The 22,903-nt window shown below is 42.9% G+C and overlaps 2 protein-coding genes across 3 annotated transcripts in view; one reads left to right on the top strand and one right to left on the bottom strand.

Annotated features, from left to right (window-relative positions):
* The window catches only part of B3GAT2 (beta-1,3-glucuronyltransferase 2), a 70,962-nt gene extending 56,355 nt beyond the window's left edge, over positions 1-14,607 (top strand). The window contains exons 3-4 of the mRNA XM_068551575.1: positions 14,251-14,399; positions 14,521-14,607. Coding sequence (XP_068407676.1) covers positions 14,251-14,399; positions 14,521-14,607 — 236 coding nt within the window. The remainder of the gene's footprint in view (positions 1-14,250; positions 14,400-14,520) is intronic.
* Positions 14,235-22,903, bottom strand: part of SMAP1 (small ArfGAP 1) — a 150,516-nt gene continuing 141,847 nt past the window's right edge. For both annotated transcript variants that reach the window (XM_068551573.1, XM_068551574.1), the window contains 3 exons: positions 19,435-19,606; positions 18,205-18,512; positions 14,235-16,062 (listed from right to left, as the gene is read on the bottom strand). In XM_068551573.1, the coding sequence (XP_068407674.1) occupies positions 15,919-16,062; positions 18,205-18,512; positions 19,435-19,606 (624 nt within the window). In that variant the 3' untranslated portion in view covers positions 14,235-15,918. The remainder of the gene's footprint in view (positions 16,063-18,204; positions 18,513-19,434; positions 19,607-22,903) is intronic.

Genomic DNA, 22,903 nt, shown 5'->3' with positions numbered 1-22,903 from the left:
AAATAAAAGAACCAGTAAAAGTTACTCTATCTATAAATTCAAAAGACAGTATAAATATAATTTTTACCTGTAACTCTTTTTTCTTTCTCTGATTTAAAAGGAAACTGCATAAAATGATAATTAGAAATCTGGGTTGAGAGACACACAATGTTTATGGATGTAATTTGTATGACAACAGCACAAAGGAGGAGGGGAAAGAATGGAGTTACGTAGGAGCAAAATGTTTGTATACTAATGAAATTAAGTTTGTACTAATCTGAACTAGATTGTTAGAGGTTAAAATACTAATTGCAATCCCCAGGGCAACCTCTAAGTAAATAACTCTAAAAACTATTGTAAAAGAATGATAGATAGCAAAATTGTACACTAGGAAATACTTACTTAATGCAGCAGAAGATGGTAATGGAGAAATAGAGGAATGAAAATATATTAGACACATAGAAAACAAATCGTAAACTGGAAGATGTAAATCTTAATTTATCAGTAATTACATTACATGTGAATGGATTAACCAGTCCAATCAAAAAGCAGATAGACAGATGGGTAGAAAAATATGATCCAGTTATATCCTATATACAAGGCAAACATTTTAGATTAAAAGACACAAGTAGGTTGAAAGCAAAGGAATGGAAGAAGACATATCTAAACAGACACCAAAAAAAAAAAAAAAAAAAGAGTTGGAGTGGCTATATGAATACCAGAAAAAATAGACTTTAAGACAAAAGTTGTTACCAAACACTAAAAAGGTTGTTTTATAATGATAAAAGTGTCAATAGGGACTTCCCTGGTGGTGCAGTGGTTAAGAATCTGCCTGCCAATGCAGGGGACACAGGTTCGATCCCTGGTCCAGGAAGATCCCACACGCCGCAGAGCAACTAAGCCCATGCACCACAACTATTGAGCCTGCGCTCTAGAGCCTGTGAGCCACAACTACTGAGCCCACGTGCCACAACTACTAAAGCCCCCACACATAGAGCCCTTGCTCCACAATAAGAGAAGCCACCTCAATGAGAAGCCCACGCACCGCAACATAGAGTAGCCCCCGCTCACCGCAACTAGAGAAAGCCTGCGGGCAGCAAGGAAGACCCAACACCGCCTAAAAAAAAAAAAAAAAAAAAGGGTCAATCTATCAAGAAGATAAAACAATTATAAATGTGTACACATTTTAAAATGGAGAGAGACCCAAAATACATAAAGCTAAAACAGCAGAACTGAAGGGAGAAATAGACATTCAAAGGTAATAGCTGTAAACATCAACATTCCACTTTCAGTAATAGAACAACTAGATAGAAGGTCAACTGGGATAGAAGACTTGAAAAGCACTATAAACTTACTAGACCTAAGACATCTATAGAACACTTCACCCAACAACAGCAGATTACACATTCTTTTCAAATGCACAATTGAACATTCTCTAGGAGAGACCACAAAATAAGTATTATGTTAAGCCATAAAACAAGTTTTAATAAATTTAAAATAATTGAAAGTGTTCAAAGTATGTTCTTGGGCCACACTGGAGTGAAATTAGAAATCAATACCAGAAAGGAGTCTGTGGAATTCACAAGTATGTGGACATTAAACAGCACACTCCTAAATACCAAGAAATCACAAGGGAGATTGGAAAATACTTTGAGATGAATGAAAATGTAAACAAACATACTAAAACCTATGGAGTGCTTACAGGAAAATTTGTAGCTCCAAATGCCTCTATTAAAAAGAAGAAAGATCTCAAACCAATTACCTAATCATTTACCATAAGAAACTAGAGATAGAAGAGCAAACTAAACCCCAAATAAGGAGCAGGAAGGAAATAAAATTAGAGAAAAAATAACTGATATAGAGAATAGAAGAACAATGGAGCATATCAACGAAACCGAAAGTTTGTTCCTTAAAAGCATCAATAAAATTGACAAATCTTTAGTTAGACGGCCCAGGAAATAGAAGAGAAGCCTCATATTAATACAAGATTCAGGGATGAAAACAGGAACAGACTTTTTTTTTTAATTATAAGAGAAAACCATGAAAAATTGTATGCAAACAAATCAGATAACCTTGATGACATGGACAAATTCATCAAAAGGCTATTAAAACTGACTCAAAATGAAATAGAAAATCTGAATAAGCCTATAAGAAATACACTGAATTAGTAATCAAAACTTCTCACAGAGAAAAGCCCAGTTCTAGATGGCTTCACTGGTAAATTCTACCAAACATTTAAAGAGGATTTAAGAAAAATCCTTTAAAAACACTTCCAAAAAGATAGAAGGGCAGGAACACATTTGAAGTCATTCTATGAGGCCAGTGTTACCCTGATTCAAAAACCAGGCAGCACAAAGGAAAAAACCTATAGACTAATATCTCTTATGAATATGGATGCAAAATTCCTAAACAAAGTACTAGTAAAGTTAATCCAGCAACATATAAAAAAGAATTGTACACCATGACCAGATGGAATTTATCCCTGGAGTGTAAGGTTAGTTCATATACAAAAGTCAATAAGTCAATAATATACCATGTCAGTAGAATAAAGCACGAAAGCCACATAAATCAATAGATGCAGAAAAATCATCTGACAAAATTCAACATTCTTTCATTATCAAAACACTAGAAGATCAATACTGGGGAATGGAAGGGAACTTTCTCAACTTGATAAACAGCAGCTACGAAAAACCCACAGCTAACATCATACGTAAGAGCTGAAAACTGAAAGTTTTTCCCCTCAAATGAAGAATAGGACAAGGATGACCCCTCCTGACACTTGTATTCTCCATTGTACTATAAATTACAGGGAAATTAGGTGAAAAAAATTAATACAAGGCATCTAAGTTAGTAAGTAAGAAGATCTTTTACACAGTAAAATGGTCTCTTACATAGTAAATCCTCAGAAATACACACATGTGCATGCATACACACACACGCACACACACAACCAATAGTGCCATAAATGAATTTATCAAGTTTGCAGGATGCAAGATCAATATATGTACATCAGTTTTATTTCTGTACACCAGCAATGAACAATCTGAAATTTAAAAACAATTTCACTCACAACAGTGTCATAAATAATAAAATAGTAATAAATTTAATAGAGAAAGTATTAGACTTGTACACTGGAAACTGTAAAACATTACTGAGAGAAATTAATGAAGAACCAAGTAAGTGGAGAGACACGTTACATTCGTGGATTAGAAGACTTAATGTTATGGGGGAAGATTTATTAATATTACCAAAATGGCAGTGTTCCCCAAATTTATCTACAGAATCAATGCAATTCCTATCAAAATTTTGGCTGCCCTATTTGCAGAAATTTACATGGTGATCTTAAAATTCATATGGAAAAGCAAGGGATTCAATGGCCAAAATGATCTTGAAAAAGAACAAAGTTGGAAGACTTACACTTCCTGATTTGAAAACTTACTATAAAGCTGAAGTGATAGACAGTGTGGTACTGCAAAAAGATAAGCATATGAGTCAATGGAATAGCATTGATTGTCCAGAAAGAAACCCTTCATTTATGGTCAAGGGTTTTTGGCATGGGTGCCAAGACCATTCAGTAGAGAAAGAATAGTCTTTACCAAAAATGTTGCCCAGAGTTATACCAAAAGCCACTTAATTCATATCCTTTAAAAAAGGCATTTTTCAATAGATGAATTATATCTCAATAAAGGAGGGTAGGGAAGATTCTCACACACACACATGCCCACATGACACTCCAAAAGGCAGTGTATGCTTTGCTGGGAAGAGAGATGACAGGAGAGTCGACCACAGAAAAAATTAGAGAAGAGAGGAGAGGAGGTGTTGGACACATATCTTTCTCCAGCAAGTTCCCCGAGACTATTGTGGGTATACATTTTAATTGGGAACTTGGAATCTTTTCTTCTTCTTGTTTAAAGTGGGGAGAGAGAGAGAGACTTTTGAAAGTACTTGATGCTTACTGGCAACAGCAGAAGTGTGTCAAGAGCCTAGTGTTCTAGGACAACTAGTCAGAGTGACTGTTCAAAACAAAAAGCCATTAGTATCTTTCTCGTGACCAGACAATAAAGGAATTGTTGCCAAAAACTATCTTTTGGGAACTGGAAATACTTTTGATCTGTAAGAACCTTGCTGAAATTAGATTATGTGTAGTTAGAAAAGAGAGCATGTGCTAGTGAGACAAGTATATGCAGGGGAGACTAAGTTGATACACAGTAGATGGAACTGATAAGCACTACTGATGCTGTTAACATGGCTGAATGGGGAAGAAGAGGTTTACTGGACTTTGCTTTTTCCTTTCCAATTTGTCTGCCTTTTGTTTCTTTCTTTTCTTTTCTTTTTATGCCTTATTGCAAAGGCTAGGATCGCCAGTACATTGCTGAATAAAGGTTGAGAGCAGACATCCTGCTTCATTCAATCTTCAGTGGTTTAATTAACACCCAGTATTTCACCATTAAGTATACTGTTGGCAGTAGGTTTTTTGTAGATGCACTTTATCAAGTTGAGGAAGTTCACTTCTATTCTTAGTTGGCTAAGGCTTTTCTTATTTTTTATTTTTAATTAATTAGTTTATTTATTTATTTATTTATTTATTTATTTATGGCTGTGTTGGGTCTTCGTTGCTGCCCGCGGGCTTTCTCTAGTTGCAGCGAGCAGGGGCTACTCTTCATTGTGGTGCACAGGCTTCTCATTGCGATGGCTTCTCTTGTGGAGCACGGGCTCTAGGCGCCTGGGCTTCAGTAGTTGTGGCGCACGGGCTCAGTAGTTGTGGCTCGCGGGCTCTAGAGCGCAAGCTCAGTAGTTGTGGCGCATGGGCTTAGTTGCTGTGCGGCATGTGGGATCTTCCCGGACCAGGGATAAAAACCCGTGTCCCCTGCATTGGCAGGCGGATTCTTTACCACTGCACCACCAGAGAAGACCTGAGAGGCTTTCCTAAAATCATGTTTAGATGTTAGATTTTGTCAAGTGCATTTTCTTCACCTATTGAGATAATCAGGTGTGGGGTTTTTTTCTTTCTTTTTTAAAAGCCTCTTAATTTGGTGAATTACATTGATTGATTCTGTAAGTTTAAGCCAACACTGCAGTCATGAAATAAGCCTCACTTGGTCATGATTTGTTGTCTTTTTAATTTTTGGCTTCAATTTGCTAGAACTTTAAGAATTTTTCTGTTTGTGTTCATGCGGGTTGCTGGTCTGTAGTTTTCTTGTAATGTTTCTGTTTGATTTTGGCATCAGGGCACTACTGGCCTCAGAGAATTTGAAAAGTATTCCCACCTTTTCTGTACTCTGGAAAAGTTATATTATTTCTTACTTAAACGTTTGTTAGAAATCACCAATGAAGCTCTCTAGGCCTGGAAGGTCTTTTTTTTTACCTTTGTTTTTTGTTTGTTTTGGTGGGAAGATTTTAACTATAAACTTAATTTCTTTCATTGATCAAGGGCTATTCAGATTATCTAATTTTCATGAGCGAGCTTGATGGCCTGTTATCTTTTAAGGAATTTGTCCATTTTTCTCTAAGTTGTGAAATATACTTCCATCAAGTTGTTCATAATATGCTTTTATTATCATTTTGATGTTTGTAGAGTCTGTATCGATACTCCTCTTTCATTCCTGGTGATTTGTGTCTTCTCTTTTCCTAATAAGTAAAAGTAGATATCGATCAATTTTATTCACTCCCCCCCTCCCCAAAGGACACAGTTCTGATTTCACTGATTCTTCTCTATTGTTTTCTACTTCTACTTCAGTAATTTCAGATCGTATTTATCAGGACCTTTTTTCCATTCACTTTTGGCTTGTATTTACTCTTCTTTTTCTAGTGTACAAAGGTGAGTGATTAGTTCATTGAGCTGAGACCTTTCTTCTTACCTAATAAAAGTGTTTAGTGCCTGATGTCAGCATCATGGCAGCATGAGATGCTCCCTTTGTCTCTCCCTTCAATCTACAAGGTTTCCTCTGCCCAACATGCCAGGATGCCAGCGATCTCCACACATCTGTACATCTAAAGGTGGGTGGCCTGGAGCAGACAGCCAAGGCAGAGCCTGTGATCCTGACCCTGGGAGTGTGGCAGGTGAGCCTGCGGCCCCAGAGAACCCGGTAGCAGCAGGGGAGGCTGTGCATACGAATCCAGATTCCTGGTGCAGCAGGGCCCTTGGCCACAGGAAACCAGGCAGCAGTGGCAGCAGAACCTGTGACCCCATCCCCCCACCATGGAGGCACCTGCAACTCTGGCCCCCCAACCTGCAGCAGGAGCAGCAGCAGCCCAACAACCCCTCATGTGGCAGAGGCACCCACAGCCCCAGCTCCCCCCACCACCCGCTCTCTTCCCCTCATGGCTGTAGAGCCCCTGACCCCAGCAACCCTGGACGAAGTGCAGGCACCCACCATCCCAGGGCCCCAAGCTGTGGTGCCAGTGACAGCAGTGATACTGGCAACAGCAAGGCACCAGCAACCCCAGAGACACAAGCAGCAACAACAAGGGCACCAGGTGACACCTCTGGCAGGGGCCGTGGAGGGAGGAAAGTGCTGACTCTCAAATATAGCCAGAGGCAGCCTAAGTAAGAGAAACCAAAAACTTGTGCTGTAGCGCCGCCTACTGAAAAACAAAAGAAAAGCCTCTAATGTCTATCCTGTTGAATTGTTAGAATCAAGTTTTTTAAAGCTTTACCTAAATAAGAAAGGTGTTCGCTACTTTAAATGCACCAGCAAAGGGACAACTCGTCAAGTACCGTAAACCGTGGTAACTCAGCATCACAAAAAGAAAACGACAAATCTCTGGAAACCAAATTTAAAGTCACGGAATACTGCCATCTAACTGATAGAGAATTCAAAACAGCTGTCATGAGCTGTCATGTCAGTGAGTGGCAAGAAAACTCAGAAAGGCGGTTTACTGAGCTCAGGAATAAAATGGACGAACAGAAGGAATAATTTACCAAAGAGACTGAAACTCTAAAAAGGAACGAAACAAAAATTCTGGAGCTGAAGAACCCAATAAAGGAGATGAAGAGAACACATTAGAAGGCACGGGAAACAGAGCAGACCGGATGGAAGAGAGAATTAACAAGCTCGCAGACAGAAAAAGAGAAATGATACAGGTGGAAGAGGACAACTAAATCTACAAAAAAAGGAAGAAGAAATTCTACCAAAATTTTGAAGAATATTTAATACCTATGCCTCTCAAATTCTTCCCAAAAAACTTGAAGAGGAAGGAATGCTTCATAACTTCATAATAATGAAGCCAACATTATCTGGTCTGATACCAAACCAGACAAGGAAACACACAAAAAAGAAAATTACAGGCCTGTATCTCTGATGAACATAGATGCAAAAATCCTCAACAAAGTATTAGCAAACGGAATACAGTACATTAAAAGGATCATACACCATGGTCAAGTGGGATTTATTCCAAGGATGCAAGGATGGTTCGACATCGGCAAATCAATCAACATGATACACCACATTAACAAAATGAAAAATAAAATCATATGATCACCTCAGTAGACGCAGAAAAAGCATTTGACAAAATTCAACACCCATTCATGGAAAAAACTCAGTAAAATGGGTATAGAAGGAACATATATCAACATAATAGAGGCTATACATGACAAACCCACAGCTAACCTCATCTCCAACTGTGAAAAACTGAAAGCTGTCACTCTAAGATCAAGACAGGACAAGGATGCCCACTCTCACAACTCTTATTAACATAGTATTGGAAGTCCTGGCCAGAGCAGTCAAGAGAAATATACAGAAGGCATGCAAATTGGGAAGGAAGAAGTAAAATGGTCACTATTTACAGATGACATGTAATTATACATACAGAACCCTAAAGTCTCCACCAAAAAACAGTAATAAGTGAAGTAGTACAGTAAAGCTGCAGGGTACAAAATGAGTGTACAGAAATCTGTTGTGTTTCCGTACACTAACAACGAATTATCAGGAAGAGAAATTAAGAAATGCCATTTATAATTTTAACAAAAAGAATAAAATACCTAGGGATAAATTTAACCAAGGAGGTGAAAGACCTGTATACTGAAAACTATAAGACATTGATGAAAGAAATCGAAGAAAATGCAAAGAAGTGGAGTTAATCCATGCTCATGGATTGGAAAAATTAACATTGTTAAAATGTCCATATCACCTGGTGCAATCTACGTATTCAATGCAATCCCTATCAAAATCCCAATGACGTTTTTCACAGAAATAGAACTAAAAATCCTAAAATTTATATGGATATACAAAAGACCCCAAATAGCCCCAAAAAAGTGATAAAAAAAAGAATGAAGCTGGAGGTATCACACTCCCTGATTTCAAATTATACTACAAAGCTACAGTAACCCAAACAACATAGTATTGGCAGAAAAACAGACACACAGATAAATGGCATAGAATTGAGACCCCAGAAATAACCCCACATGTATATGGACAGTTAATAACAAAGGAGCAAAGAACATGCAATGGAGAAAGGATAGTCTCTTCAATAAATGGCGTTGGGAAAACTAGACAGTCACATGCAAAAGAATGAAACTAGGCCATTATCTTACATCATATACAAAATTAACCCAAAATGGATTAAAGACTTGAATGTAAGATCTGAAACTACAAAACTTTTAGGTGAAACCATAGGCAGTATATCTTTTCATCGACCTTAGCAATATCTTACTGGATGTGTGTCCTCAGGCAAGGGAAACAAAAGCAAAAATAAACAATTGGGACTACATCAAACTAGAAAGCTCCTGCACAGTGAAGGAAACTATCAACAAAACCAAAAGACTACCCACCAAATGGGAGATGCTATTTGTAAATCATACATCTGATAAGGCACTAATATCCAAAATATATAAAGAACTCATACAACTCAAGAACAAAAAACCAAACATCCTGAATACTTTTCCAAAGTAGACATATAGATGGCCAACAGGCACATGAAAATATGTTCAACATCACTAATTATTAGGGAAATGCAAATCAAATCCACAATGAGATATCACCTCGCGTCCATTAGAATGGCTACCGTCAAAAGGGCAAGAAAAACAAGTGATGGAGAGGATTTGGAGAAAGGGGAACCCTCGTACACTGTTAGCGGGAATGTAAATTGGTGCAGCCACTATGGAAAATGGTATGGAGATTCCTAAAAAAATTTAAGAATAATTAATTTTCTAGCTATTCTACTTCTGAGTATTTATCCAAGGAATATGAAAACCCTAATTCGAAAAGGTACATGCACCCTTATGTTCATTGCAGCATTATTTACAATAGGCAAGATATAGGAATAGCCTAAGTGCCCCTCAGTGGAGGAATGGATAAAGAAGATGTGGTATGTATATACAATGGACTCAGACATAAGAAAAACAAAAACAAACAAAAAAAGATGAAATCCTGCCATTTGTGAAAACATGGGATGGACCTTGAGGGCTATTATGCTAAGTGAAATAAGTCAGAGAAAGACAAATATGGTATGACTTCACTCATGTGTGGAATCTAAAAACAAACAAATGAACCAAACCACACCAAACACACACACAGATATAGAGAACAGAGTAGTGGTTACCAGAGGGGAAAGTAGGTAGAGGGAAGGTCAAATGGGTAAAGAGGGTCAACTTTTGCTGATGAGCACACTGTAGTGTATACAGAAGTTGAAATATAATGTTGTACCCATGAAATTTACATAATTTTTTTAGTGATTCAGTTATATATTTATGTATTCTTCTTTACATTCTCTTCCATTATAGGTTATTACAAGATACCGGGTATAGTTCCCTGTGCTGTACAGCACTTCCTTGTTGTTTATCTATTTTATATCTACTGCGTGTGTGTATATTTTAATCCCAAACTCCTAATTTATCCCTCCCCTCCCCTTCCCCTTTGGTAACCGTAAGTTTGTTTTCTATGTCTGTGAGTCTATTTCTGTTTTGTAAGTAAGTTCATTTGTATCATTTTTTAGATTCCATATATAAGTGGTATCATACGGTATTTGTCTTTGTCTGACTAACTTCACTCAATCTGATAATCTCCAAGTCCATCCATGTAGCTGCAAATGGCATTATTTCATTCATTTTTATGGCTGGGTAGTATCCCACTGTGTATGTATACCACATCTTCTGTATCCATTCATCTGTTGATGGGCACTTGGGTTGCTTCCGTGTCTGGGCTATTGTAAATAGTGCTGCTGTGAACGTTGAGAGGCGTGTATCTTTTCAAATTATAGTTTTTTCCAGAAATATGCCCAGGAGTGGGATTGCTGAGTTTTCATTATGGGATTATAATTTCCTGCTTCTTTGCACATCTGGTCATTTTTGTATCTCAGGCATAAAAAATTTTATGTTGCTAGGTTCTAGAAAAAAAAATGTGTCTTGTTCTTTATATTTCATTGTATTTCTATATATAAAGTGTGTAACATATTTATTTTACATACATATATACACACACATATACTCGCGGGTGTGTATATGTGAGTATAATTATATGTTTGCGTGTTATATATGTATTTGTTTAATTTACTTTTAGCTTTTTTCTGGGATACAATTAAGTTACTTAGGAACGTTTTGATCCTTTCCTGGCTTAAAGTGTTGGGCAAACCAGCTAAGCCTTCATTTCAGGGCTAGTTTGGCCTCACAGTAGACCAGTGGCCGTGCAGGCACTCTTCCGGGCACCGCAGCTGTCGCCCACTCTGCCCTGGCCGTGGGGCACGTGGCCTGTCCCAGGCCTGAGTGGCCGCCAGGGACTGACCCATCCACCTGTTTCCTTCCAGTGGTTCCTTCCTTGAACTCAGGGAGTCTCACCAGCATCTACCCACCAGACTCAGCGGCACTGGAGGCGAGCCCCCTGCAGACAGCCGCACTCTCTGCTCTCGGGTGATGCCCCCTGAATTCCAGCTGTCTTGGCCTCCCCGAGTTCTCCATTCTGTTCCCTCAGCTCAAGGAGACGGCAGAGCTGTGTGTGTCCCCTTCCCGGGGGCAGAGCCTTCAGGCGGGAAGCTGGGGCAACTGTAGGGCTCACATTTGTCTCTTCCTTTCAGAGATCTCTGTCCTGTGTCCTGTCCTTTTCCCCAGGGCTAGAAACTAGTTTTTCAAATGTTTTGTCTGGTTTTTCGCTGTTTAAGACAGTAGGGAAAACTCAGTCCTTGTTGCTTCCGCCATCTTGTCCGTAAGTAAGTGGAAATGGCCTGATGGACTTGGAACTGCATCTGTTCATCGGTAAACATACACTGAGCCAGGCGGTCCCTCTGACTGGGAGGGACTGGGTCCCCACCACCCACCCCGTCCACCTGAAGAAGCCAGGAAATCCTGCTTTCACTGTGAATAACCAGTGTTCATTTGCACTTTTTTACACAACTGACCAGGACAGAGACTCCTACTTCCATGATTTTTATAAAGCTCCTAGTATCTCAAAGGCTTCTGAGAACATTTTTTTTTTTTCTTTTAAATGATCCGGTTTATTTATTTATTTATTTTATTTATTTATTTTATTTATTTGGTTGCACCAGGTCTTAGTTGCGGCAGGCGGGCTCCTTTAGTTGTGGCACGCCCACTCCTTAGTCGAGACACGTGGGCTCCTTAGTTGTGGCATGCGAACTCTAGTTGTGGCATGCATGTGGGATCTATTTCCCTGACCAGGGATCGAACCCTGGCCCCCCGCATTGGGAGCGTGGAGTCTTAACCACTGCACCACCAGGGAAGTCCCTGAGAACATCTCTAAAGCTAAATTAATTTCACTGACAAAAGGGAAGGGTACATAACGATACTTGAGGCGTTAAGTGCTTGGAAATGAAGAAAACTCAAGATACCTATCTTGGGTTGGAAGCAATGGTTTAGGAGCGAAAAACTCCTTGGTCTAACTCCCAGGTTCACAGCAGGTCAGAGGGTTCCCCAGAAGGCAGCCCAAGGCTTGGCCTAGTTCTCGAGGGGTTCCCGGTGCTGCTGTGACCTGCTTCCCTTGAAGAGCTCACTGAGCAGGGCCTGGTGAAGACAGTGGAGAGGGGAGGCTGGGGGGGGGGGGTGGTGGGAGGAGAGGTGTGTCTGAATGGCCCCCCTCCCGCTTTTGCACTAAATAGAAAACCACTTTGCCGCGGTGGTGAGCCGGCTGCCTGCCAAATCTCTCCCCAGGCTGCCAGCCTGCACCCCATTCTCCAGTGGGACCAGGAAAGGGCCTTGCAGCAAAGCGGGGTGTAGCTTCACAGCTGGCTGTCAGCTCTGCCTGAACGGTAGACTTCGCCATATAACTGCTTTAAGAGCTAGCAGGATACTCCTGAGCTACAGAAAGCAAGAAGACACTCTTAATCTGAATCCTTCAGTGGTCACGATGATGAATGTTAGTCTGAGGGAAAACGAAGGAAGTCAGATCCAAGTGGCTTCATATAATTTTCACAATGACTTCTGCGCAACTCGGATCCTGGGTTTTTTTTTTTTTTTTATGAGAATGGGGAAATAAAATCAGTACCTTGAGGCCATGTGAGAAATATACCAGGAGCTTCGGTATGGTTAAAAAGGGCAGACTCTGAACTAGGAAAAAAAGGATGAGGCTTACTTAAAGCACATGAAAAAAAACCCCAGAAATCTTTTCATCCTAAGATCTGAGTTGACCTAGTAGAAGTCACTTTTTTTGTGTTAATTTGAACCTTTGACTTCCTGTCGGGGCCCGGGGCTGTTGAAGCCACAGCCGAGGAAGACTTCAGACTTGTTAGCCAAGTGGGGTGAAACGCGGGTGGCCTGGAACTTTCCTGAGCCTCTTCCCGTCAACACTGTTCTCCAGCCATAAGCGGTGGCTAATGCCATCTCCCCTCACGATAGTATGTACAATGGTATTGGCATTTATCTATCTTAGGGTCCTCTGAACAGAGCTTTGCAGCTAGTGAAGTCTTTCTGTTCACTAATTTCACATCAGACGTGAGGGGAGGGGGTGTCACGCCACCCTTGCGGGTGAGGAAACGGGGGAGTTTCAGAATCGAGAGAGGCTGAGTGACTTGGCCAGTTCTCAGCCGCAGGGACCCACGAGAAAACGGAGGTGCCGACTCCGAATTCTGCCGGGACGTGCTGCCCCGCCGGGATCGGTGGAGACCCCGGGCCAGGCCTCGGGACAGCGCTCTGCAGCACCCGTCTCCGTGTTCGGGCTCGCTCAGCGCCTGCGGTGCCCACCTGTGTCTGCAGGCAGCTTCGTGGTGCGCTCTCCCACGGGGGCAGCGGGGTCGGGAGCGTGGGTCTGCAGTCCCGCACCTGGAGAGGTTCAGAGATGCTGGCTGTGCTCTGCTCACAGCTCCCCCGCGACTGACTGGAATTATTTGGTATTAGCTTTGCTAACTATGCGTTTGCAAAAAGCAGCGTAAGTCAGCTCAGTTAACGCAAGGAAGGGCAAAAAGTTGCTAAGAAAACGTTCCTGGAGACTGATCCCCCTAACTCTGGAAGGGTGCCTGGCTTTACAGTGTCAGCTTAGTCGTGAAGAGCAGAGGTCGGGGTGCAGACTTTCACAACAGCTAGGACGGCTGTGACAGCTGCTTCCAGAGACGGCTTGTGGAGCGCTTAATGGCTAAGCCTGTAACACAGAGTTTGTTAAACTACAGACTAAAGAGGAGTAATGATTTTTCATAATAACACCAAACCATTTAAGGAAATTGACACTCATTTGTTTCCTTGAAAAAAAATGAACTACAAAAACCAAATTTGCCAAATGGCCTGATTTCATCTCCTGCACTGATTTCCAGCCCCCCATGCCCCGCTTTTCAGATTGAATCAAATTGGAAATTTATACCAAATGACTGTATTCATGTCCCAGCTAACTGACCAGACTTGGATTCCTCCATCTTCTAACCTCCGGGTCCATCGGAGCAGCGCTGGCTTTGGTAGGAACACATGGAGATGTCAGAGGACAGGCAGGAAAGCGGGGCGGCCTGCTCCCCGGGGACAGGCAGGGCGAGTCTGTGTGCTTTTCAGGTGTATTTAGTTCTAGTTACTCCCAGAGGCCAAACGTGCGGGGTGGGGGGCGCGGGGGGTGACGGCCTCTGCGACGTGCACCCTTTGTCATCAACAGGCTACGTAGTGTCCAGAAGCCACCCCCTCCACACACAGCCTCGATCAGGGCGGCAGACGTGCTCTATTGTAAGCGTGGGCTGTCCTTCTGAGACTGTGATGGTGCAGGCAACGCTCCTGTTCACCTCTGTGAACTGACCTGGCCCAGGGTAGATACTGAAAAAACGGGTTTTGATGTGACCGAGATTATATAGAAAAAAAGAGAAGTACACCAGTATTTCACTTTAAAGACTTTTTTTTTTTTTTTAACTTTCACAAAGGATTTGCTGTAAGCCTTCAAGTCATCTTGTCCAACCCCAAAGCTGTATTTAAGCGTCGTGGGTCCCAGCCCGGGATGCAGGAATCTGACTTTCTAAAGCAGATCACGACCGTCGAAGAACTGGAACCGAAAGCAAGTAACTGCACCAAGGTATTCATTTCACTCGTGCCGCTTGACCTTGCCGTGTGTCCCTTGAGAGCCACTCTGTGCCGCTTGACCTTGCCGTGTGTCCCTCGAGAGCGTGGCTACCCGTCAGGTCTCCTCCCCGCAGGTCCTCGTGTGGCACACTCGGACAGAGAAGGTGAACCTAGCCAACGAGCCCAAGTACCACCTGGACGCGGTGACGATCGAGGTGTGACGGAGCCGCAGCAGCTGGTGCTCTGGCGGGCGTGCGGGGTAGGGCTGCGGGCACCCGGGGGCCGTTTGCTCTGCTCTCCTCCCGACGGGCACCTGCTTACAGGGCGGTCGTGTCCGGAAGCTGAGCGCGGGTAGAGACATCCGCTCTTGTCTCCATTTGTTCTGCATGCTCCCTTACAACCAACCTGGAGGGTCTCTGTACAGCACAGCTAATGGCACGCAGGCTAGTACCATTCTGAGGATCTTCTTACATACTGTTTTTCCCATTTGGCCTTATAATTAATTGGTAGAACTGAACAGGTTTTCAAAACAAACAGATGACAAGTATTCTGTCAACAACACGTTCCCAATTTGTGACTTTGCAACGTGAAGTAACTTTTTGTTAAGATTGGTGGCAGTATACATCATAGGAAATAAAACCCACAAAAAAAGGTCTATGGATTCATCTGTTTAATACAGGGATATGACATCTGTCAGTACTAGGCACCATAAAATGTAAACACAATTACTGTCATAAACCTGGATACACCTTCAAGGGTTGAAGTGGCTTGTTTAGTTACCCTGTTTGCATCTAAGTAAGTGCAGAGAAAGGTCTCGTGTTTGCTAGCACTATGTGTACATAGGAAGAGATCCCAATTACAAGGGAGGCAGGTAAAATCTGACTTCTTCAAACATTCGTTAAACAACTAATTTTGTAGTAACATCCAGGTCTATCTTCCTTTCTCTAACCACGTTCCCGGTTAAGCACATCATAGCAACAGCACAGTGACGTGAATGACGACATAAAAGAATCTGGATACACTAGAAAACAGTGCTCAGTGATACATTGACATTCTATTTATATGATTAAACATTTGATCATACAGTACCTTCCTACAGGATTACTGGCTAATCTGGGGGTGGGGTTCATACTGTTAGAGGTATTACTAACAAACAAACATGATAGCTACTTCCCTTATATGCAAACACGAGAGCTATAATTTCATCGACAGGGAAACTGATTATGCACGTTGACCGAGCAGCTTCCCAGATACTGTGTCTGTGAAATCCTGGGAAATGTGAGCAAAAGCTGCCCTCGACATGAAATGGTTTCTCAACCTGCTTTTCACCACAGCAAATTTAATCCATCAGTACAGACCAACACGGTCAATCAATCAATCAGATAATTCTTAATATGAACAAATGGGGAAAAAAGAAAAAAATATTATGTACACGAATGAACAGGGGAACCCGGCTGCATCTCCGCAGGAATGTCGGGTGGCGGGTGGCGGGGGGTGGGGGGGGGGGGAGCGCGGTGGGCCGTGCTGCAGGGTCACTTCCACAGCTGTGTGCTGAGCGTCTGACCTGACGAGCCCCCCGACCACCCTGCTGCCCCCGCCGTGGTGCTGGGGGGCTGGCTGAAGCCCGCCGCGGGGCTTGCGCTGCCCAGGCTCAGGCCAGCCATCTGCTGGTTCACCTGTGAACACACAAAAGGCATCCTTCACTTTTCAGGCCTGGTTTCTTAGCCACTGCTAGACATTTTTAACAGCCAGCCTATTTTAGTAGAAGCGGGCCTTTATTCGAAGTTGATTTACTCAGAGAGACACGGACGCTTAATAGCAACTCTAAGTATTTTTCATCCATGTGAAAAGCTGTCTGAGCCCTGGGGGTAAAAGCAGACGACCACACGATGCTTTCTCCACAGAAAGCAAATAGCTACCGTGTTCCCTTCTTGGTTGCTACTTCCTTCCACTTTTCAGCCCTGTCTATAAAGTGGTCTCAAATCATTTTATATTTATTCATTTTCTGGACTCAATTTCTTGTCCCCCAAAGATTAACCACTGGAAAAAGTACCAAAGCAATCTATGGATTCACATCTGGATGTGCTATGAGTCTGCTATTCGAACTTTCAACTATAACAGCATATACTTTCAACTATATACTTTCTAGGATATACTTTCAACTATAGTTTAACTACTAAGGACTAAGGAAATGTTTGAAAGTAAACTACTCCAAAATTATGAATTGTATATGATGGCAATTGTTCTGCCTCTATTCAAGTCTTAAATAGCTCTGTATACTTTCTAAATATTAAACAAGGTCATAAAACATATTTTTCTTTTGCTATAGCCAACCATATAAACGCCTATTATATGACAAAAGGTGTAAGATTACATGTGCTTTTCTTCCAGACCGGAGTCGTGTGTACATAAGCCTCCTAACCCTCCCCCCCCTGTGGCGCTCCCACTTCTAAGACTGATGGTAAGTGAAGGAAAGGCAAGGAGATTTACCACTAAGTAGAGTGGATTCAAAACCTGTGCTCAGGGTTGGATTGTATTAGTAAAGTTCAACCCTTTGCAGTTCTTAGTTCTTCAGAAACCCTGACACTAACCACATCACTGAGGAGGCACAGTGTCTGGAGGGGCAGGTCACTTCTTCCTAGGTACTAAAGGATGTTTAGTACCTGTCATGGCCAGCAGACCCCACCAAGAGAGAGCTGGAGAAGAGCACCCGCTTCGGCGTGCCCGGAAGTGAGGTGGGGTAAGTCCTTACGGGTTCAGCAGGCACCCTAACCTGAGCTGGGTCTGCTTCAGCATTCCGGCTGCACAAAAGCCATTACTGACATTTGGCACTTACAATTTTTGAGATTCCCAGAGTGCACAGACCAATGTCACACAGATATTCCTTTAAATAGTGATGATAGTAAAAAATAACTTGGGACATTCATGGGATATACAGTGATTTTGCTAATGTCGGTTAGAAACTGCTATATACTACTACTCCCTGAATGCTGACGAGGACAGAAGTCAAGGGCGTCAAACTACCAGAGGAACAGCAAATAAGGAAGTGTACAAGGAAGGAGAGTGGGACCACGAACCTACGTCTGAGGCCTCTGTCTGTGAAGCCAGAGGAAAGTCAGAATGGATTTGAAAGAGGTAATACTAAAATGTCATCTCCTGGCTCTAAACTAACTTAGGCGGAAATAGGATTTGGTAATATGAGGGGACGTAGGAAACAAATACGGACTGGTTCATATCTTACGGGAATTCTTGAACTAGTGTATATTCTTTTTAAACATAAATGTGACTATAAGTAAGAAGAAAATACAACTTTACAAATGTATTTGAACAAAAAGATTTTTTATAAATCCATGCACAGCCTAGATCTCTCAAAAACAGTGCTTTGAGGATATGAGGCTGGATTTTTTTTCTAATTTGTGAAAAGTTTCCAAGAACCCCCAAAATTATTAGTGAAAATAGGTTGGTCTAAGTGATCTATACAAACAACCCACCAGGGGGCTGGGTTTAAAGCTTGGTGCTAATTTCAAAAGATGCCCAAGATGATTTCTAGCTGTGACAAACAAATGAGGGACATTCACCATTACAGCTGTGTTATAATCACAAATGAAAAAGTGCTTAACATTCTCTACAGAATATTCTAAATACAGGAACAATGACGGCTCATTTGTCTATTTGAGTAGACAGTTTTTACCTTTTATAACGTTATCCCTACTCAGTTCTTTCTGCCAGATTGTTAGATTTAAAAACAAATAAAACCATTTAGAAAAAAGGAATCTGGTTTCTCTGATTTTGGAGAAGTTGGAGAGAAAGGACCCTACCTGGGAGAGGCTCCATGGGGGCTGCTGAGCTGGCGGCAGGCCAAACTTACTCTGGGCTGCACCCACGTGTCCCACCATCCCTCCTGGGGGGCCGACCACACTCTGCGGAAGTGGCATCACCCCAGTCTGTGCGTTTCCCATGAAGCCGTTGGGCAGGGGCACGCCCACCATCACGCCCGCGCTCGGCCCCATCACGCTTCCCGCGAGGCCAGGAGCTGCAGGCACAGGCCCGCCCATGGACGGGAAGCCTTGAAATGCAGCCGGTGCTTGTGAGGGAAACGGTATATTTGTGGGTCCCATGAACACACCTGCAGCAGAAGAACCAAGCAGAGAAAACAAATGAAGAGAACGGGGTTACCGCATGCCGCTGCGCTCACCTCTGTCAGCACAGAAACAGGAAGACCACCTTCCTGAACCACCCACGGCGAAAACCTGAATTCCGGTCTGGCGGCTCCTGTTGCTCAGACCAGCTCACACTACCCCCTCAGAGCCGGCTACCTCCAGGAAGCAGACAAATCAGTCACGAGCCTGAGCAAGTCTAATTAGGATAAAGCAATCTTGTGCAACAGCTACATAAAATACCCATTGCGAAGACCAGACTATATTAGCGTGAGACTGTGTTTCTGCTGATTTGCACCACTGGTCTCTCATTACCAAGTAAACAAGTCAGAGTGGACTGTCTCTGGTTTTAATGGAAGCAGCTGAGACGTCATATAATTTCAGCTCTTATGTGAAATACAGCCCATTATTTTAGAGGAAATGACAGATTAAAACTGTGCAAACACAAATCTTTATCGTGCTAGTATTTCTTTTTGACTATATTAAAAAAGAAAACCTCAAAGCTTTTTTTGATTTCATGTGATATTTCAGACTTGTTGTTTACCTGCAGAAAGAATACCATACTGTACAGAGTTATAAACTTCACGCAAATCAAATGTAAATAATTCTTCAAAGATAATCCTTGTCCTATAAGGCTTGTGAAACAATATTAAGTGACATGGGACCAGCTTGTTAATCCTAAATGAATAAAGTTTTGTGCATCCTGTATATGCTTTCTAATCCGAATGCTTCTTTCATTTCAGTTTTGTAGTTGTGTAAACCGCAACAACAAAAGCACTCATCACACAGGAAAAAACAAGGAAGAAATATAATTGACATTACATAAGCACAAAGGATACACTTCTAGTGATGCCACTGCAGTTCACTGAGAGCAGACTTCAAATGCGTTACCAGGAGCGCTGTGCTGCTGGATGGTCCCTGTGCCGTACAGAGATAAGATGGAGTCCCTGGAGAGCTGTTTCTTGGCCACCTCTTCTGACCTGGTAGCTTGCTCAGTGAACAGATCCAGATCCCCAGATGTCACTGTAGACAGAGCGGCAGCTGCTGGTACAGAGGACGTCCCCTGAGACAGATACCAAAACAAGCTGTCGAATTCTGCATACTAAAACATAGCTCATCCATTCCTTGAAATCCAAATGAAGTTGTGAAATTAGAAACTAAACAACTGTAGAAGGTAACATGGTGACACTAAAGGGAATCACTGACAAGCCCATGCAAAACCTACATGCAGGAGAGAGGAACATTTCCTGTTTTGAATCTGTTAATGTAAAAGGAGTCGACAGAACCTCTCTGAGGCTGAGTTCTGCCCATCACATCCTGACCACAGTGGCTTCAGCAACAGGCACGTGGTGCTGCCTGAGGACCAGCATTCCCGGGAGATGCTTGCACATCTCCTGCAGCAATCACTGCTGCCAAGAACTGGTATCCCTTGGAATGAAGAACATTGCTACAACTACAGCAGACGGCAAGAGGGTCCTGCAATGGCTGATTTTGTCTTCTTTGGGCAGGAAAAGAAAAGGTTTTGTTTTTTAAAAGCGACACCATGATATTTTTATGAACCTAATCTAATCCGTTTTAACCGCAACATTAGAATGCTTCCCGTCTACCCAGATATGAGGTCCGGCAAAACTGCGACCGCCTGCACTCTCCCCTACACCTTGCACTCCGCTTGTGGACAGGGGCAAGCACACGAATACAGATAAGCATGTGGATACTGTGATACAAAACAAAAACTTCACTCCATCTCCTGTATCTTGCACACAGTACTTACTACACAGTCACAACTGACGCCCCACTTTAATGATCTCTGCGGTCACTAAATATTCAATCACATTTGCGTATAGGGAATTGACTTAGATGTGAAGAGTTTCAAAGAAGTCTCTGAAGACTAGTAAAAACTGAATAAGCGTCTTCTCAAACTACAGAATGAGGTGAGCAGCAAGTAGAAGTTAAATCATAGTGTACATGATTTGGCTTGAATTTTTAAAAAAATCAAACATTCAATGCCTTGGCTAAAACACCTTTCAATAAACTGGCATCCAAGCATTATGCTCACAGACTAACTTAAGCAGAACAATATTTTGAATCTATTATGACATTAAGCAAGAATTTTAAGACAGGAAAAAAAGCCACATAATTCTGCAAAAGATCTGAAATGTGTAAGAAACCGGACACGATGGAATTCAAGTACAACAGTGGGCCTGAATCAAATATTCGTGACGTGCCAATGAAGCAGCGGAAGGCGGAGGCCGAGCGCGCGGGCCCTGCAGCCGCCTGCAGGCTAGCCACAGTGCCCTTGGGCCTGTCGCTCCGCCTTGCCACGCCCTCTCTGGGCCTGCGGGGAGCTACCTTACAGCTGTGCCTGATGGCCACAAGCAGCACTTTGCAGACGGCAGTGCCAACTGCTGGTGTCGCTAGATAACAAAGCAACCGCCTCACTAGACGATCCTCCTGCACGTGTAGTTTCTGTTCAATCTAAGAACCTGCGGTCTATTCCCTGAGGGGGACACAGACGTGTGCGAGAACCCCGAGTGCTTGGGAAAGCTGCTATTACTCCACCTCACGCTAGAGCAGCCCCGCGCTCCAGGCGCGTACGTTTCTTCTGATGACCGCCTGCCTCCACAGGGACACAGTCTAAGCACAGCCACGCCAGCCAGCCTGGCTAGCAGGTGCTCCAACGGCCATTTACGGGCCGGGTGATGGGGGCGCCCCACGGGCCGGCAGGGCCACTCCAAGGTAAAGGAGAACCACTGCTGCCTGTAGGTGCGCACTTTCCGGAGGCCGCGGGACCCCCAGCCGAAGGCTCTCTGGCCGTCTGGGATCTGGGGCCACACCGAGGACAGGCCACAGCACCTGCGTGGGTCTAGATGCTGTGGGGATGTGGATATTAGGGACAGAACAGGAAAGGGAGGGCTTCTACGTGTCACCTTGGGGGACACTGGAACGACGCCCCTCAACCCCCGGTACACGCGTGCTCTCGGGTCAGCTGAGCGTTCCCAGCCCCTTTCTCAGGGAAGACCGCACAGCCAGACAGGAAAGCAGACGGTCACATCAACCCAGCTCATATTCACGTGAGGGGAAATCTTCAACCAGGATTTGCACCACACTCAGAAAATCAGGACTGACAGAAGCAGGGTTCAGAGTAATGCCTAGTGGGGTCCAATTCAATTTCACACCATAAAAAGCCACCAAATTAGTAAACTATGTACAGTGTGTGTGGGTAAAATGTGTGCTTTAACCCACCTTCTCTCTCCCTCCCCCAATTTTCAAAGACATTATTTTGACAACATGTCTGGATTAGAGTCTTTACATGTAGTTTGGATGGAAGATAATTCTGTTCACCAGATTACTTTAGAGGGCTCCATAGAACTGACACAATTTCGGTCCAAAAACATGCCGGAAAAAGAATGAGGTGTGATTTTGAAGACCCGCCCTGTTTCCTCTCAGTTACAGACGCCAGGGCAGCCCCGGGGGCACGAGGAGGAGCCGCAGGCACGCACACGGAGGGGGGCTGAGGTCCGCACTGTCCGCTCGCTGCTCTGACTGCACAGAGCTCACGGGGCCTCGGCTGGCCTCGGCTGGCCTCGGCTGGCCGTGGGGTCTAACGTGCAGGCAGCTGCAGGGCGGCGCCCATCCCGCAGTGGAGTCCAAGGAAGGCGGGCCGGCCGAACGCCCCGCTAGCACGCTAGCCCAAAAGAAGCTGCTCTTCACACTCGGACTGTCAAGTATCCCAAATACTGCTTTCCACACCCAAAATGTTAGCGTTAGACTTTTTTTTTTTTTTTTTTTTTTACTACCACACGCATACCCACTCCTGCACACATTCACAAGGTAACTAATGTTAACTGAAACAATACTAGCAACACTTAGTTCCTCTTTTTATGTGTTGGGGGAAGGAGGAGAAGAGGCAAAGCCATAAAATAAAGCTATTTTTTCTAAAAATAAACAGTAATGCTGAAGATAACTTTTGATAAAGCTCCACTTAAACTAATGATTCCTCAGAAATCTATTTGCTCAATTCCAGCATTAATTATACAATGACTATCATAATGACAATAAATATATATAATAAAAATATATGTAATTCGTCTTAATAAGACATTGGTTCTTTCTTGTTAAAACTTTCCATCCAAACAATTCCCATTTGGCTCAGGTTTTCTAGAGAAAGAGAAATATTTTACCTCAAAAATTATACTTTCCTACAACAAACTAGTTGCTTATTTGTAAATTTAAAACAGAATCTTAAATTGTATGCTTAAGAGTAACCTATGTCCCTGAAAGTTATATATTAATACCTCACCTTAAAGACAAATACTGCACGGTATCACTTATATGTGAAATCTTAAAAAAAAAAAAAAAA

The sequence above is a fragment of the Eschrichtius robustus genome, chromosome 9 (genome assembly GCF_028021215.1).
Source record: "Eschrichtius robustus isolate mEscRob2 chromosome 9, mEscRob2.pri, whole genome shotgun sequence".
Taxonomy (NCBI): Eukaryota; Metazoa; Chordata; class Mammalia; order Artiodactyla; family Eschrichtiidae; genus Eschrichtius; species Eschrichtius robustus.
This window is presented reverse-complemented; position numbering and strand designations above follow the sequence as displayed.